The sequence below is a fragment of the Raphanus sativus genome, chromosome 9 (genome assembly GCF_000801105.2).
Source record: "Raphanus sativus cultivar WK10039 chromosome 9, ASM80110v3, whole genome shotgun sequence".
Taxonomy (NCBI): Eukaryota; Viridiplantae; Streptophyta; class Magnoliopsida; order Brassicales; family Brassicaceae; genus Raphanus; species Raphanus sativus.
In genome coordinates this window covers 35,045,063-35,058,448 of record NC_079519.1, presented here as the reverse complement: position 1 = coordinate 35,058,448, position 13,386 = coordinate 35,045,063, and the positions used below count along the sequence as shown (strand labels likewise).

The following is a 13,386-nucleotide window of genomic DNA, read 5'->3' as shown; positions in this document are numbered from 1 at the left end:
GTAATCAAAGTATCAAACCAAGATAAGTGTTTACCATCACCTTTAGATACTGGTTTAAATTTTTATATTCTTGGTACAGGGATACCAGATGAGAGCTCTATGCTCACTGAAGTGCCAAGGGCCGAGCCAGATCATGTGCTCAATCAAAATCCACACCACAAGTGGAAACCAAAATCTGAACAAAGAATTGTTCAAGTGCCAAAACCTGAGGTAAATTTCACTAAGGATCAGAAAGCTATTATTATTTCCATGATAAGATTAATGCACTTGTCTTGTCCAAGGGAAAGTGAAATAGGTACAGGAGACCAAGGTGAGAACAAGCCAAACAAAGAAATAAAATTTCTTGCTGCCACAGCTGAAAGTAAGGTTCTTTGTTCTTTGTTTTCATCAGTTTATAAATTCCTTTACTTTGGTATAATACACTTGTCTTTGCCAAGATGTTCTGACCCAGGTATAAGCAAAGAAAAAGGCTATCCAAACCGTGATGAAACTTGGCAAGAAGAAGCCTTAACCATGATGTCAATAGATGCTGTCCATAAAAGTGATGCTGAACTAGTACCATTTAAGTTCAGCAAGGGAAGTTTCTCTGATCTTAAAACATCTATTACACTTGATTATTCAGATATGACTCACTTGTCTTTGCCAGAGAGTTTTGATCCAGGAATAAGACAAGAAGATGGTCATACCAGCCTAGATAAAAAGGTGCAAAAAAAGCAGCCCCCAATCCAATGCTGTCCAAAGAAGAATTTAATTCTTCATCATGCTGATGCACCCATGGTAAATTCGACCACAACACATTCTGTTCATACATCTCCAGTATTAGATATAATTCATTTGGTCTTTGTCCAGAATGTTGAGAATTTTTCAGGCTGCAAAGAAGAAAGCTATAAAGAAATCCCACCGGATAATCTTTTATTGCTTGGAGAATCAGTCCCAAAGATGGTCAGGACCATCAACTCCAAAAGTGTGGAGAACCACCAACTCCAGAAGAGATGCAATGACCATAAACATAGCAGAGACGTGATCCTTTCCTATCTGTCCAAAGAAGAGCCACCAGATGCATCATGCAACACCAAACCAAAATTGTATCATCAAGGTAAGGTTCTAAACTCCCAAATGAGAATGAAACCTGACTTGCTCTATTGTGGTGTATCAGGTTATCCAGTTTTGAGGTCAAAACCTTCACAAGGGGGAGGGAATGATGCGGCCATCAAACCAGTGGTTGAACCAGAGGTCAACCAAACAGTCCAAACCGGCCACTTTGGAGGTACCAGCGACATAGGTCCAGTCCACGGCGTATATCTCGACAACCAAAAGGATGTTTGGAGCGAAACAAATTTTAATGGATTCTACACTCAAGAAGGAGTCCAGCCCAATTGGAATATCCAGAAAATCTTACTGGACCAAGGAGTTATGAATTTTACAAACCGGAGGTTCCCCAGCCCATCCATCTGCGAGTACCCGACTTTTGAAGGAGATTCAAGCCCAATGAAGGAGCGGCCTGAACCAAAGCCGATCATAGGATTCAAGAGGAGTCTCTCATCTTTCCAGAAAGCCCAATATCAGGAGAAATGGCCACGGAATTATGAAGTTATGATCCATTCTCCAAAACCGGTCAAACCAGTTCTACACCTGCCTCAATTGGAAGCTAACCGGTTCAATCAGCTTCAAACCAGACATTGGCGTCCAGGAGATCATTTCAACCAATCAGGAGGTATTAAAGAAGTCCTTAGCTACACCAGAACCCAGGAGATCAGTTGGTTCAATGAAGACTCACTTAAATCAAACCGGAGCTATTTATGGAAAGATTGGACAATCTATCGGTTTGATCATTTCTCAGCCATTCCAATCCAACCAGAAGACATCAGGACTAAACCAAGACGTCCAGGAGACATTATAGGAGTCCAAGAAGAGTTCCATGAGTTTCTACCATGCACCAGCCCCCATTGGATCAGGAGGATCCACACTTACACCAAACTGCCTTATTTGGAGATCCTTGCAATAAAGCTCCAACAGCTCTTTTCTCTTCAGTTAAGGCACGACCTCAGCACCTTGCAGACCATAAGGAATATTCCCAGGAAGCTTACTTACCCCCTAAAACCGTCCAGATACAAGAAGAACATCAGCCACATTCATTTGGCCAAGATTCTCACCATTAAGCCTCTAACGGCTATATTCCATGGAGCCATCAAACCTTTGATTTCCTTTGATTTTATTTCGAGTTTATTAGTTTCCTTTTATCATTTTATGACTGTTAGAGTCTGTTTTGGTCTAGCCTATAAAGCTCTAGTCTTTGTTTCATTGTAAAGCACCCATCTTGAAAGTAATAAGAATTATTCAGTTTTCTAGTTTTCTTAAAACTATTGTTTGAAGTCTTTAGAGTTTGTGAGAAGCAGCTCCAGAGCATCCTGACTTATCAAGGCTCCTGTCCATAGGGTCTTGTGGCGTCCTCAATCCACCCTTCCTTCCATCCCATTCATTTGCCAAGCTTGAGAGAGTTACACAACCAGCAAGCAAAGCACCATCTCAATCCACTTCAATCATCAACTGATTAGGCTGAGAGTGATACACATCCAGCAGCCTAATTCCATCATATCCTTTGCTTGTTTATCTTGTTTAGTTCATCATAGAATCAGCATCTCATTCATCTTCCATTTGTTTCTGTTTTGTTTCATAAAAACTCATAAAAATCTATCTTCTTTGTTTTCAGGTTGAACCTCAGTTCATCAATTCATATAGTCTGATTTCCAGGCTGTATCATTTGGTATCAGAGCATTATATAAGCTCATAGACGTCCATTGTAGAAACCACCCCTTGAATTTTATGAATGAATATGCAGTTTTTCTAGTTTTTCTTAAAACTATTATCTAAGTCTTTTGAGTGTTGTGAGAAGCAGCTCTTGAGCAACCTGACTTATCAAAGCATCCTTACACAGAGCTTTGTGGCGTCCTCAATCCCCCCATCATTTCCATCTACTGATTTGCCTTGAGAGAGACTTCAGTCCAGCAAGCAAATCCCATATCTATCCATCTTCCATCCATTGATCTTGTTGAGAGTGACTTCAGTCCAGCAACAAAGATCCCATCTCCATCAATCTATCCCTTTTCTATTTGCTTTTATTCTTATTATCATTCTGATTCATATTCATATTTGCTTCTGTATGCATCATAAACTTATAAAACTCATAAAAAAGGTCCACTCTTTGTTTCAGGTACCAATCCGAACTATTGGACTAAACCTCAGTTCTATATTTCCGGACAGCCTGACCCTGTGCCCACAACATTTTGGTATCAGAGCTAAAAGCTCCTATCATTTTTTTTTCTGTTTTCATTCTACTTTCCAAAACAAAAAAACCAGAAAAATCGTTTTCCTCTCTCTTTCTTTTCTGTTTTGTTTTTTTTTTCTCTAAGTTTCTTTCATACAAAAAATTATAAAGAGAAGTTATGGAAAACCAGTCCAGCAACAACAACATGGCCGACCATCCTTGGAGTCTTTTGAAGCAAGAAGATTATTATTTTGCAGGAAGATCAGGCCCAGATGAGTACTTTGAATGGGAACACAAGATGAATGAGTTCTTCATTTCTTGCCGCTGTCCAGATTTCGAGAAGGTATACGTTGCTGCTGATCAACTCATCGACCTAGCTCAACTCTGGTGGAGACAATCTACTGCAAAAGGAGGCCATCGCTGGAATTCTCGAGAATATACTTGGGGTGAGATGAAAAATATGATGAGGAAGCAATACATCCCACACGATCAGTATCAAGAAATCCGGAGGCAATTTCGCACGCTTTGCCAAGATGATAAGACGGTCATGGAGTACCACAAGCAATTCAACCATCTTCGCATTCGGCTCAATCCAGGAGTAAGGAATGAGGATATCATGGACCAGTTTGCTTATGGGCTAAAAAATGAGATCCGTTTCCACATACAAGGACACTCATGCAATTGTTTGGAAGAGTTGGCCCAACAGGCGGCCCAAATTGAGCATGAAAACAAAGAGCCCGAACCGCTTGATCCATCTGAAGAGGTCCAGCAAAATCCGAGGTACATCCCTATATCACATGAGCAAGTTTTGAGGACAAAACTTTTACAAGGGGGAGGGAATGATGCGGCCATGAAATCCACAGCTCCTAAAGTAGACAAAACTTTCCATGTTTGGACTCGGATGAACCTAGACACCATCAAGCCTATGGTTCGTTTGACTCAGCTGGCTGTTCCCAAACAAAGGCCACCACTTAAGCCTCCTTATCAGCTAATAAATATGTGGATCAATGGTATTAAAGGCGTGGTCATCATCTTCTTAATAAGCAAATCTCAATCCCTTGAGATCAGCCCTTTTGACCAGCATTTTGATTGTCTTTTAATTATGATTTGTCCTAGAAATCCGCCTTTCATTTATGTCTTTGATTCTGTCCAAGAGCTATATATAAAGCTCCTCTCCTTTCATTGTAAAATCAGATTTGAGTATTGAATAAAAAGTGAGATTTTCTCTTGAGAGCTTTTATGCTTGTTCTTGTTATTTCTAAGTTATGTGAGAAGCTTTCTTAGGATGCAAGTGTGGAACCTTTATCTTTGTGTGAGATTCACTTAGGTGCTGGTTCTTGATCTTATCTCAAAGCCTTTCACATCTTTGAGTGGCGATCTTCATTTCATTTAAGCCGTAGGTTTTGATTTCTTGTGAGAAAAGCTAGAGTGAGATTCTCAGCCTGTATCATGAATCCACGGCACCAGTGGTAAATCTAGTGATCTACATAGAATTCAGCTTAGATTTTGAATTAAATTATAAAATTTCTATTTAGAAATCCCATACGATTAAAAATCCATCAAATTTTCATTTATCCGTGATTTTGTAATGGTTGACCCAAAAAATTGAGATAAATTTAATTATCTTTTAATTATTTAATTTCATGATAATTATTATTTATCGGTAAAATCCTAATTTTGTAGATATATCAGTTAAATAAATTTGTATTTCATGAATTGAAATAAAAATCTAATTATTTTTATTTTATATTAACTTTTTCAATGGTAAATAATATTATATTAATTATTTATTTTATTAAAAGGTCAGGGTTAGTAAATATAAAGCATAAACTTAGATTTTAAATATTAGTAGTCATAATAGTAAGAATAAAGGTGGTTATTAATTTGGATTAATTAATGTATTATTGTTGATTAATAACTTATATTTTCCGTAACAAAATATGCATATATTTTCAAAAAAAGTGCTGTAATTATTATACATATTTAAATCGACATATATCAATAATTTATTTGTACATTTTCATAAATGTTGCAGTTATGGATCCTAGAATATAGGAATTAAAGGAAAACAGTTATAAAATATTTGGTTTTTTTTTAATAAGCTCCGACCATTATGGAGTTAAAAGGTGGTTACAAAATATTTATTTAGATTCAGTTATAGAATATATGGTTTTTTATTGTGGAAAAAATAATTGTTGGACATAACCTCATATCAATCGGACATGTTGAAGAATTAATAGTATTGATTAAAAAATATGAAAATTCTATAACATTGATCTTTTAGAAACATAAGGAGTAATTCATTACTATTAGATACCACTTTTTTGTTTGTTCACCTCATTTCTTGAACCGGCGTCAAGTCAACAAGTGGTCGGTTCGAAAATGCAAAGGGAGTTGTAGGGTAGTTATTGGTATTTTGAATCGGAGCTCCTTCTTTTTAGGAATAAACAGAGGACGTTGGAAAATCAAATTCAGTTTCTCCCTTATTAAACGGAATCAGTATATTCCAATACACGTTCTTGTTTATTAACAAACAACAACGTACGCAGAACAAAAATATACAAAAACAAAAAACAAAAATTACAGAAGAAGAATGGGAAGTTTCGTTGAAATTCTCTGTGCAGTTCTCATACCTCCTGTTGGCGTATTCATGAGATCTGGTTGCGGGGTAATGCGTTTATAATACATATATATATAAATATATCACTTAATATTTAAACAACAAACGTTAAGTAAAATTAGAATCTCTTTTTCATCTTTTGCTTATTTTTTTGCAGTTGGAGTTTTGGCTCTGTTTGCTCCTAACGTTCTTGGGTTATATCCCTGGAATGGTATATGCTATTTGGGTTCTTACTAAATAGGACAGCCAAGCAAAAACACTAAATCCGTTTCTTTTCTTTTAGTTTCTTTCGAACAATGTATCTCAAGTTTTTTTTCTTTTAATGTTGTGTTATGGACCCAGTTTTAATCTCTAATCTTTTTGTTGCTATATTAGATAAGTAAATTTTGCGAAATTCCCAAAATGTTACGATTCTAGTTCTCCCTTTGTGTTGCGTGATCAGACTTAACCATAACCTAATGTATAGGACCTTGAAAGATTGAGGATGATCAAATGCTAAATCGTTACTTGTAGCAATATTACGTATAAAGAGTGTTATGAAACAAATATACACTAGGATCTAGAATATGTTTAAAGTTCTAGTAGAGACAGTGCATGAGTCACTGATAAAACACAATGTACTTACTTACATAGATAAACTGGTGTACGTAAACTTATGCGGCTTCTGCAATACCAATTTGAAGATTGCCTGAATCGAATACCGTGTGGTAAGCTCCCATAAAGACATCCCCAAGAATCCTGCATAGACCCAGTCTTGACCTGAAAACGCCCAAACGCAAAAATGGAAATAAACTCTGTAAAAATCAACACGGCTTACCAAAGAGGACCAGTCGGTGGAGGCAAATCGTAAGCTGAAAACCCACTTATGCACGTCTCAGCATAGCCTACTCCAGTTTTGAGAATGTACTAAACCGAATAACAACAGAAAACATGCTATAAATGTATGAAAACAGAACGTTTTCAGGTAAGAGTATTAATAGAATATATATATTTTTTTTAAACCTGTTGAGGGGTGAGAGAGAAGGGGTTGCCTCCAATTGTGAATGTAACATTTGGCATGTTTTGGATGTTATTGCAGTCGATGATTGACTCTCCTGCGGGACTAGGAAAGCTCTCACAAATCTTGTTCAGGTCTTCAAACACTTTCTCTTTGGTTTCTTTCTGTTTCAGTCGTGTTTCAACCCAGACAACAGCCATCTCACAGACCTTACATAAAACTGATGATTCCTCTTGCTCGACCACTGATATGACTTCCGTCCTGCACTCATCATATCAAGATACGAGTTTATACCGATGTGTTGTGGGTTTTGTTTGCTTTTAAGAGATAGTTCACATACTCTTTTCCAAAAACACAGAGACCGATCTGTTTACACACAAGATTAGGCAGCACCTGCACGTTAACATCAAGATTTATTTTCTTGATTTACAAGAATGCAATATATGATGGCAAAACTGACAAAGAGCTTTTATTAGTACCTTTGAGACTAACAGATCCCATATCATCTCTCCGTATTGAGAAACAACTATTTTGCACTCCGCACTAACAACTCCCGTAGCGCCAATACCATGGTTGATTTGCGCGATTACCGTCTAAAATAAAAGTATCAATAATCAATATTAAGTAGCAACATTTTTTTTAGAATTTCAAGACCTGAACAGGTCAAAGGAAATTTTTTTTTTTACAGTTGGTCCAGCAAGTAGCGAAGTTCCTGAGTCCATGATTGCATCACATCCTTGCTCACAGAAGCCTACACAATAAAAGTTTTGGATTTCATGACTCACATATGCCTAACGCATTTAACATTCTGAACATGCATATAGTATTATTACCAGTTGAGTTATTTCCGACAAAGATATCTCCCATGTTAAACTGCAAGAAGAGTAAAAAAATACTTAAGCCAAAATCATCAAAAGAGTATATATGGACCAAGTAAAGTCTTCCCACCTGCCAATAGCCTTTTTTAGTGACAGGTACATAAGTGTGGTTGCCTTTAAAGTGCGCAGGATCAACACCACCAAACACAATCTCACCTCCTATTTCAGCACCCGCATCACGGTTTAGCCAGAATGAGAATACTTTCTCCTTCACTAGTTCTTGATCCACCATGTTGTACCAAACTGGCACAGCATTTCCCACTGAAATCTCCTGAAACCCTAACCCCAGTAGTCCATCGAACTTTGCTAGGAGAAAAGAGAGACTCCCTTCATGTGTAGCTTCGATAAACTCCTGATATTGTAAGGAAAGTCTTTAGTGGTGACTTCATTGCAAAACCAAATATGTTTTTAGAATAGGAGATACAAATCCAGACCTGATCTTTGACTACAAGACCACCAACTTTCACATTGTCTTCACTAAAGAATCCAGAGATGGATCCCGAACCATATGTTATAGTACACGGCTTTCCTGTTACTAAGAAATGTGATTCAATGGTACAAAGATTGGTTTATTTTATTATTAAAACTAGACTATAAACAATGTACCGTTCTTTGTGTATGTGTTGGATTGGCTAGACCTGTACTGGTGATGGACCCAGCAAGCCAGCTGAAGAGCACAACATACAAATAATAGACTGCATAAGAAAAAAGTGAAGGTTTCGAAAAAACAACAAAACATATTCAAGATTTCGTATAACTCACGTCAAAGAGTTTGCAATGTATAGATGGAACCCAGAGATTGGAACTTCCTGTGTCGAATATAACTTCGAATTCTTGTGAAGGTGTTCCGATTCCAATTACTCCATAGTATTGAGCGTCCAAGTAGTTCTTAAGAATAACCTGATTCTCTTGACTAGGATCACTTCCAAGAGTAGCAAAAGAAGGGTAATAAGTGAGTTCTCCTTGTGAATGTTTCAGCTTTCTGATCACTCTGCCGGTTCTAATATCATCGAGCTCGAGCCGTCTTTTCTTCAGACCGACACGGAACAGAGAGGTTGTGGGATGTAGAAAGGTTGCTAAGAGACAGAAATAGATGGCTTGACGGATAAGCATCATGTCCTGTCATATGTATCGTCATTAAAGTAAAGATAAAACATTAAATCTTCTTTTTTATTAGTCAAAAAAAAAATCTTCTTTTTAAAAAATAATTAAATCTTAAAAAAGATGGAAAAATGTATTTTCTTTTTTGGGATTTCGATGATAAATTAACTTTACTAAAATTAATCAGTTTCTGTAGCAATTAAATGGTCAATTCTTACTTTTACTAACGTTTTTTTGACTGAATACTTTTACTAACCTTAGAGCCACTTGCTTGATTAGTGACTGTTAAACTCGATTATGTTTCCAGGAAGAAGTAATCTACACAAAGGAAAATAAGAAAAAAAATGAATCAAATGGTAGAAGACATGTTTAACAAAGTTATCTATATAAAGTGGAGACACCAAAACTTTTAGAGAGAAATTTAGTTAGTGATCGAAGAACAAACCTAAGTGGATTGGGGCGAAGATCGAGAAGGTCTGTACTCTGTACTTTTTTGAGGGGAATAGATCTTCTCTCTCCTCCATCATATCTCGTTGATGCGTGTAGATATTTATCTTCTCCCGTGAAAGTGACAGTGACACATTCGATTTTTTTAGTTGACTTTGGAGGCACATAGAGAGAGTATTTTTAAGTCATTCAAAGAAAAAGGAAATTAAAACTCTACTTCAACCCATGTTTGATATTTTTTTTTAAATTGAATTTTATTTTTATATTTGTATATTTTCCTTTACAATTATAAAATTTATAGTAAAATTAATAGTATAGTTTATTTTTATAATGAATAATTATCATTATTGTCAAAGAAAAAATAAGACTGAGTTTAAACAATTAATAATTTTTCGTTTAAAAATAGAGTGAGTTTTAACTTAACCCTTTTTTCTTATTTTGACAAGAAAATAAAAATAAAGGGAACTATTGGAAAGCTCCGCTTTTCATCATCGTTGTTGCTTATTTGCTACGAGCATCTGCCGGCCAGAAGCTACTCCACATCTGTTCATCTCCGGTGAGTTCCTCTGTTCTCACTTTTTCTCCTTCTGAATCTTCATTCTTATCCATTTCGGGATTATTGTTAATTAATTAATCAATCTCAACGATTTCATTTTGCGGGAATACAATCGTTCTTTAGCTCCCTGGTTTTAGGGGGATCAAGAATTAGATCCCCTGTTATGTTCCGACATGCTTAGATTAAACCTGTTCTGTTCTGATATGTTTCTGTCTTATCTGTTCTGTTCTGAAGTCATCCTTATACTGTTCGATGAAATGTCTCACTGAACATCTATGTCAGAAAAACAACTTTTTTTTTTTTTGAAAAGTGAAGTTTGATGGTTGTTGTTACAGAGGGAAAATGGCGTTGAGGCAGATGTTAGGATGGTCAGAAGGAGATCTAATGAGGTCAGATGCAAAGCCATGTTCAAGGCTCATGAGACAAACTGCTGCTATTTTCACTGTTGGTGGAGCTCTTGGTTTCTGGGTTCTCTGCAGACTTCACTATGGTATCAAACTTTTCTTTTCCTTCTTTTCAGAATAATTGGATGCAAAGCTTTATAAAGTTGTTGAACTACTGAAGCTAATGTTCTGCCTAATTGATTGTTAGAAAACATGTTGCTTTCATATTTATTATTTGAGCCTTGATGATTCTTGGGGATAGTTTTGTTTATTTTTTTGGAGAATTTATGATTCAAATGATAGGATAGTTGAGTGACAAAACCTATGATACAATGGTTATAGAAGAAAATGTTGACCCCTGCATTATTTCGATGACTGTTACCTATGGGGAATGCCAGGTCCGAGGGTTACAGTACCAAGAAGTCTACGATGGGCTGGTTGTGGAGCTGTGTCCATGAGTGCTTCTACTGCAACACTTGTCCGTCTCCTGAGCCCTGAATGTGAACCCCAAAACATTGTTGCATACGACCAACCCAAAGCCCCTCAAGCTTCACTCCCTTAGACCATCAGTTTCTGACTTGATCTGTTATGTGTATGTACCTCAGGTGTTGTACCTTTCTTTTTGCAGTACACAGAATTTAGCTATCTATTCCTAAATACTACTGTCTTTTTATTTGGATTTTATTCCTATCTCTTTAGGAGTGTTCAAGATGAGCTACTTCAAGATAAGCTATTGGGCTCAACTCAGCTCAGCATATTATGAACTCGAGTACTTTATGATCCATCTCAGCTGATTGATTAGCTTAAATAAACTCAACTTAAACTTGGACTATTTTGATCATAAGCTAAATGAATTAGCTCGCGAGTGTTAATTCGTTTGCTCATCCAGCTGATCCATTTTGGTAAAAACGTAAATCAATGTTCGTTTCTTTTTATGTATTAAAATGTAACATTCAGACACATTACCTAATTACATTTTCGAAAATTCACCTTAAATTTTAAACCAAATGAAAGTGAGTTTTCATGAAGCATATATAAATTTTAAAATAAACTTTTGTTAAATTTAATACCATAAATTTACATATGCTTTTCAAACCAAAAATCACATTTTATGCAAAATTATGTATTCTGTCAGAAACCAAAAAATCATATTTTTTTCCAAAAGTTGCAAAATAATTTTGTTTTGCCAAAATCGCGGAATCATATTTTCTTGACAAAAACGCAAAACACATTTTTCGCGAAAATTATGGAATCACATTTTCTAACAAAATTGAAAATTCACTTTACCAGTCTTGGAATCACATTTCTTGTCAAAACTGCAAAATATATTTTTTTCATCAAACCTATAAAACACACTTTTACTTTTCTATCAAAACCACACTACAGTCCTCCGCTCTACCAACTGAACTAAGGTCGGATGTATACAAGATTTCACACATGTGTACATTTTAGATAAAGTTATTGATAAACAATAATGTCCATATTGTTACTAATTTGAATGGTTATATAGTTTATGCTGCAGAAAATAAAACATAAAGTCATATTTTACTGCATGTTGCCCAGACTATTATAGCAGTCTCATACATTTAGAAAATATTTTTTACAAAATTGTTGATCTTGGTGGAAAAGATTCTTAAATTAAGAAAGTGCGAAAAAACTTTCCTTTACTAAAAGAACAGGATTATAACCATAGGTTATAAATAATTCTAGTTTGTTATAAACATTGTATAGAACTAAAACAAATGTCTAGTTATTTTAAAATTAGTCCACCTTCTTTTCTGAAAGAAACAAGTAATTCTATATACTCCTAGTTATAGATGTTCACAATATAAATTTTATTATATATGCGTTATATAATATGAAACTTCTTTGAAAAATAATTAAAATAACAATAGAAGAAAAATAGTTTCGACCTAAGGAATTTCTGCTACAAATACAGCCCTCTGCTCTACTTACTGAGCTATGGCCAACATTTTCAGGGTAGATTAGGTAAAGACGTGTTTGTTTGGTTAATCCTTTGTTTGTGTATAACAGGAAGAACATAAAAAGTTTTGTTAATTATTTGTATATCTAACTATTTTATAGCTTCTACACCCAGAGGTCTGGGGTTCAAACCCTAGAAAATACCAAATTATACAGATTATGGAGAAACAAGTTACAGGAGATCTTCAGCTTGGTGCAAGGCGTACCATCGAACATGGATCTCATAGGACGGCTCAGAGTGGTGCAGTCAGGCGTGTATTCTCACAAGGTGGTAAAATTGTCGGTTGTAAAATCGTCTTTGTAATATTCTCATAGTTATAATAGCATAATTAATCGATAATAATCGATCCAGACGTTCAAAAAAAACTATTTTATAGCTTTTAATTTATGTTAAATAAATTAGTAAACTGTATCATAAGAAAAGTAATTATAAAAATAGTGGTACTTTATAAAATAACGTTTCTTAAAACGTGAACGGCAGGATTCGAATCTGCATGGGCAAAGCCCACATGATTTCTAGTCATGCCCGATAACCACTCCGGCACGTCCACTTAAATTGACTGAAACCGTTTTCTATTATAGATTAAACTACATAATACTATCAATCATTATTGATCATTTTTTTTCGATAAGTAGACGAATGTAAAGGATATTTTAAAAAATTTAACAACAGAAGAACTTATCAATAGTCCAAATATTTATCATCTAAACCCCAAGTTTGTACATATTTCCACACACTATTTGTTGCTAGATATTGTGTTTTATTCCACTTGAATAAAAATTAAAAATAATTTATACGTTCAACTTAAGTAAAATTCGGGAAATAATATTTAAGATATGCAATGATTGATTATTTTTACTAAAATGAACAGATGAGTTCATGCAAGAAAATGGGGTGGGGCTTCCACTACCCTTAAAATAACATTTAAAACTGATATGCACATGCAACAATCTTCGAAATTGTATTTTATTTTCATTTTACATTAACATTTTGTATAATATCTTTAGTGTTTGAGTAAAAATTATAGGCTAAATAAATTAATTTCATCTATCTTATTAAAATAGGAACATTACAACTTCTTCTAGGTGGATTTTTAAAGGTGGACCTCATATATTTAAATTAAATGTCTCATTCTTTATATATAATACGTACCAT

General features: G+C 35.1%; 3 protein-coding genes and 1 non-coding gene across 7 annotated transcripts; 2 read left to right on the top strand and 2 right to left on the bottom strand.

Moving 5' to 3' along the window:
• Nucleotides 1-5,728: 5,728 nt before the first annotated feature.
• On the bottom strand, nt 5,729-9,423 carry LOC108823281 (aspartic proteinase A1). Of its 2 annotated transcripts, XM_018596452.2 has the most exons (14): nt 9,307-9,423; nt 9,118-9,179; nt 8,523-8,879; nt 8,367-8,427; nt 8,195-8,289; nt 7,831-8,112; nt 7,716-7,755; nt 7,569-7,633; nt 7,362-7,475; nt 7,223-7,275; nt 6,888-7,143; nt 6,703-6,791; nt 6,515-6,623; nt 5,729-5,922 (listed from the first exon to the last, which is right to left on the bottom strand). In XM_018596452.2, exons 3-13 carry the CDS (start codon nt 8,874-8,876, stop codon nt 6,539-6,541), a joined length of 1,494 nt encoding a protein of 497 aa, XP_018451954.1. In that variant the 5' UTR covers nt 8,877-8,879; nt 9,118-9,179; nt 9,307-9,423; the 3' UTR covers nt 5,729-5,922; nt 6,515-6,538. The 2 variants fall into 2 exon arrangements, with proteins under 2 accessions (XP_018451954.1, XP_018451952.1); XM_018596450.2 differs by lacking the exon at nt 5,729-5,922 and having other exon boundaries at nt 6,371-6,623.
• LOC108823284 (UPF0057 membrane protein At1g57550) lies at nt 5,806-6,176 on the top strand. The gene is made up of 2 exons (XM_018596455.2): nt 5,806-5,933; nt 6,043-6,176. The coding sequence occupies exons 1-2, from the start codon at nt 5,859-5,861 to the stop codon at nt 6,124-6,126; spliced, it is 159 nt and encodes a 52-aa protein (XP_018451957.1). The 5' UTR covers nt 5,806-5,858; the 3' UTR covers nt 6,127-6,176.
• A 284-nt stretch (nt 9,424-9,707) lies between the features above and the next one.
• Nucleotides 9,708-11,243, top strand: LOC108824427 (uncharacterized). 3 transcript variants are annotated; one of them, XM_018597855.2, is made up of 4 exons: nt 9,708-9,864; nt 10,200-10,354; nt 10,646-10,839; nt 10,947-11,243. In XM_018597855.2, exons 2-3 carry the CDS (start codon nt 10,207-10,209, stop codon nt 10,807-10,809), a joined length of 312 nt encoding a protein of 103 aa, XP_018453357.1. In that variant the 5' UTR covers nt 9,708-9,864; nt 10,200-10,206; the 3' UTR covers nt 10,810-10,839; nt 10,947-11,243. The 3 variants fall into 3 exon arrangements, with proteins under 3 accessions (XP_018453357.1, XP_018453356.1, XP_018453355.1); XM_018597854.2 differs by having other exon boundaries at nt 10,646-10,852; XM_018597853.2 differs by lacking the exon at nt 10,947-11,243 and having other exon boundaries at nt 10,646-10,931.
• Nucleotides 11,244-12,699: 1,456 nt separating this feature from the next.
• TRNAS-AGA (transfer RNA serine (anticodon AGA)) lies at nt 12,700-12,781 on the bottom strand. The gene has a single exon. It is a non-coding gene; the product is annotated as a tRNA-Ser (tRNA).
• Nucleotides 12,782-13,386: the final 605 nt, after the last annotated feature.

Excerpts from the sequence above, each read along its gene's own strand:
- LOC108823281 (XM_018596452.2), bottom strand. The coding sequence starts at position 8,876 with ATGATGCTTATCCGTCAAGCCATCTATTTCTGTCTCTTAGCAACCTTT. Across the intron at positions 8,113-8,194 it reads GTCTTGTAGTCAAAGATCAG|GAGTTTATCGAAGCTACACA; the intron begins GTCTGGATTTGT and ends TTACAATATCAG. Across the intron at positions 6,624-6,702 it reads CCACCGACTGGTCCTCTTTG|GATTCTTGGGGATGTCTTTA; the intron begins GTAAGCCGTGTT and ends GGGTCTATGCAG.
- LOC108824427 (XM_018597855.2), top strand. The coding sequence starts at position 10,207 with ATGGCGTTGAGGCAGATGTTAGGATGGTCAGAAGGAGATCTAATGAGG. Across the intron at positions 10,355-10,645 it reads TCTCTGCAGACTTCACTATG|GTCCGAGGGTTACAGTACCA; the intron begins GTATCAAACTTT and ends GGGGAATGCCAG.
- LOC108823284 (XM_018596455.2), top strand. The coding sequence starts at position 5,859 with ATGGGAAGTTTCGTTGAAATTCTCTGTGCAGTTCTCATACCTCCTGTT. Across the intron at positions 5,934-6,042 it reads TCATGAGATCTGGTTGCGGG|TTGGAGTTTTGGCTCTGTTT; the intron begins GTAATGCGTTTA and ends ATTTTTTTGCAG.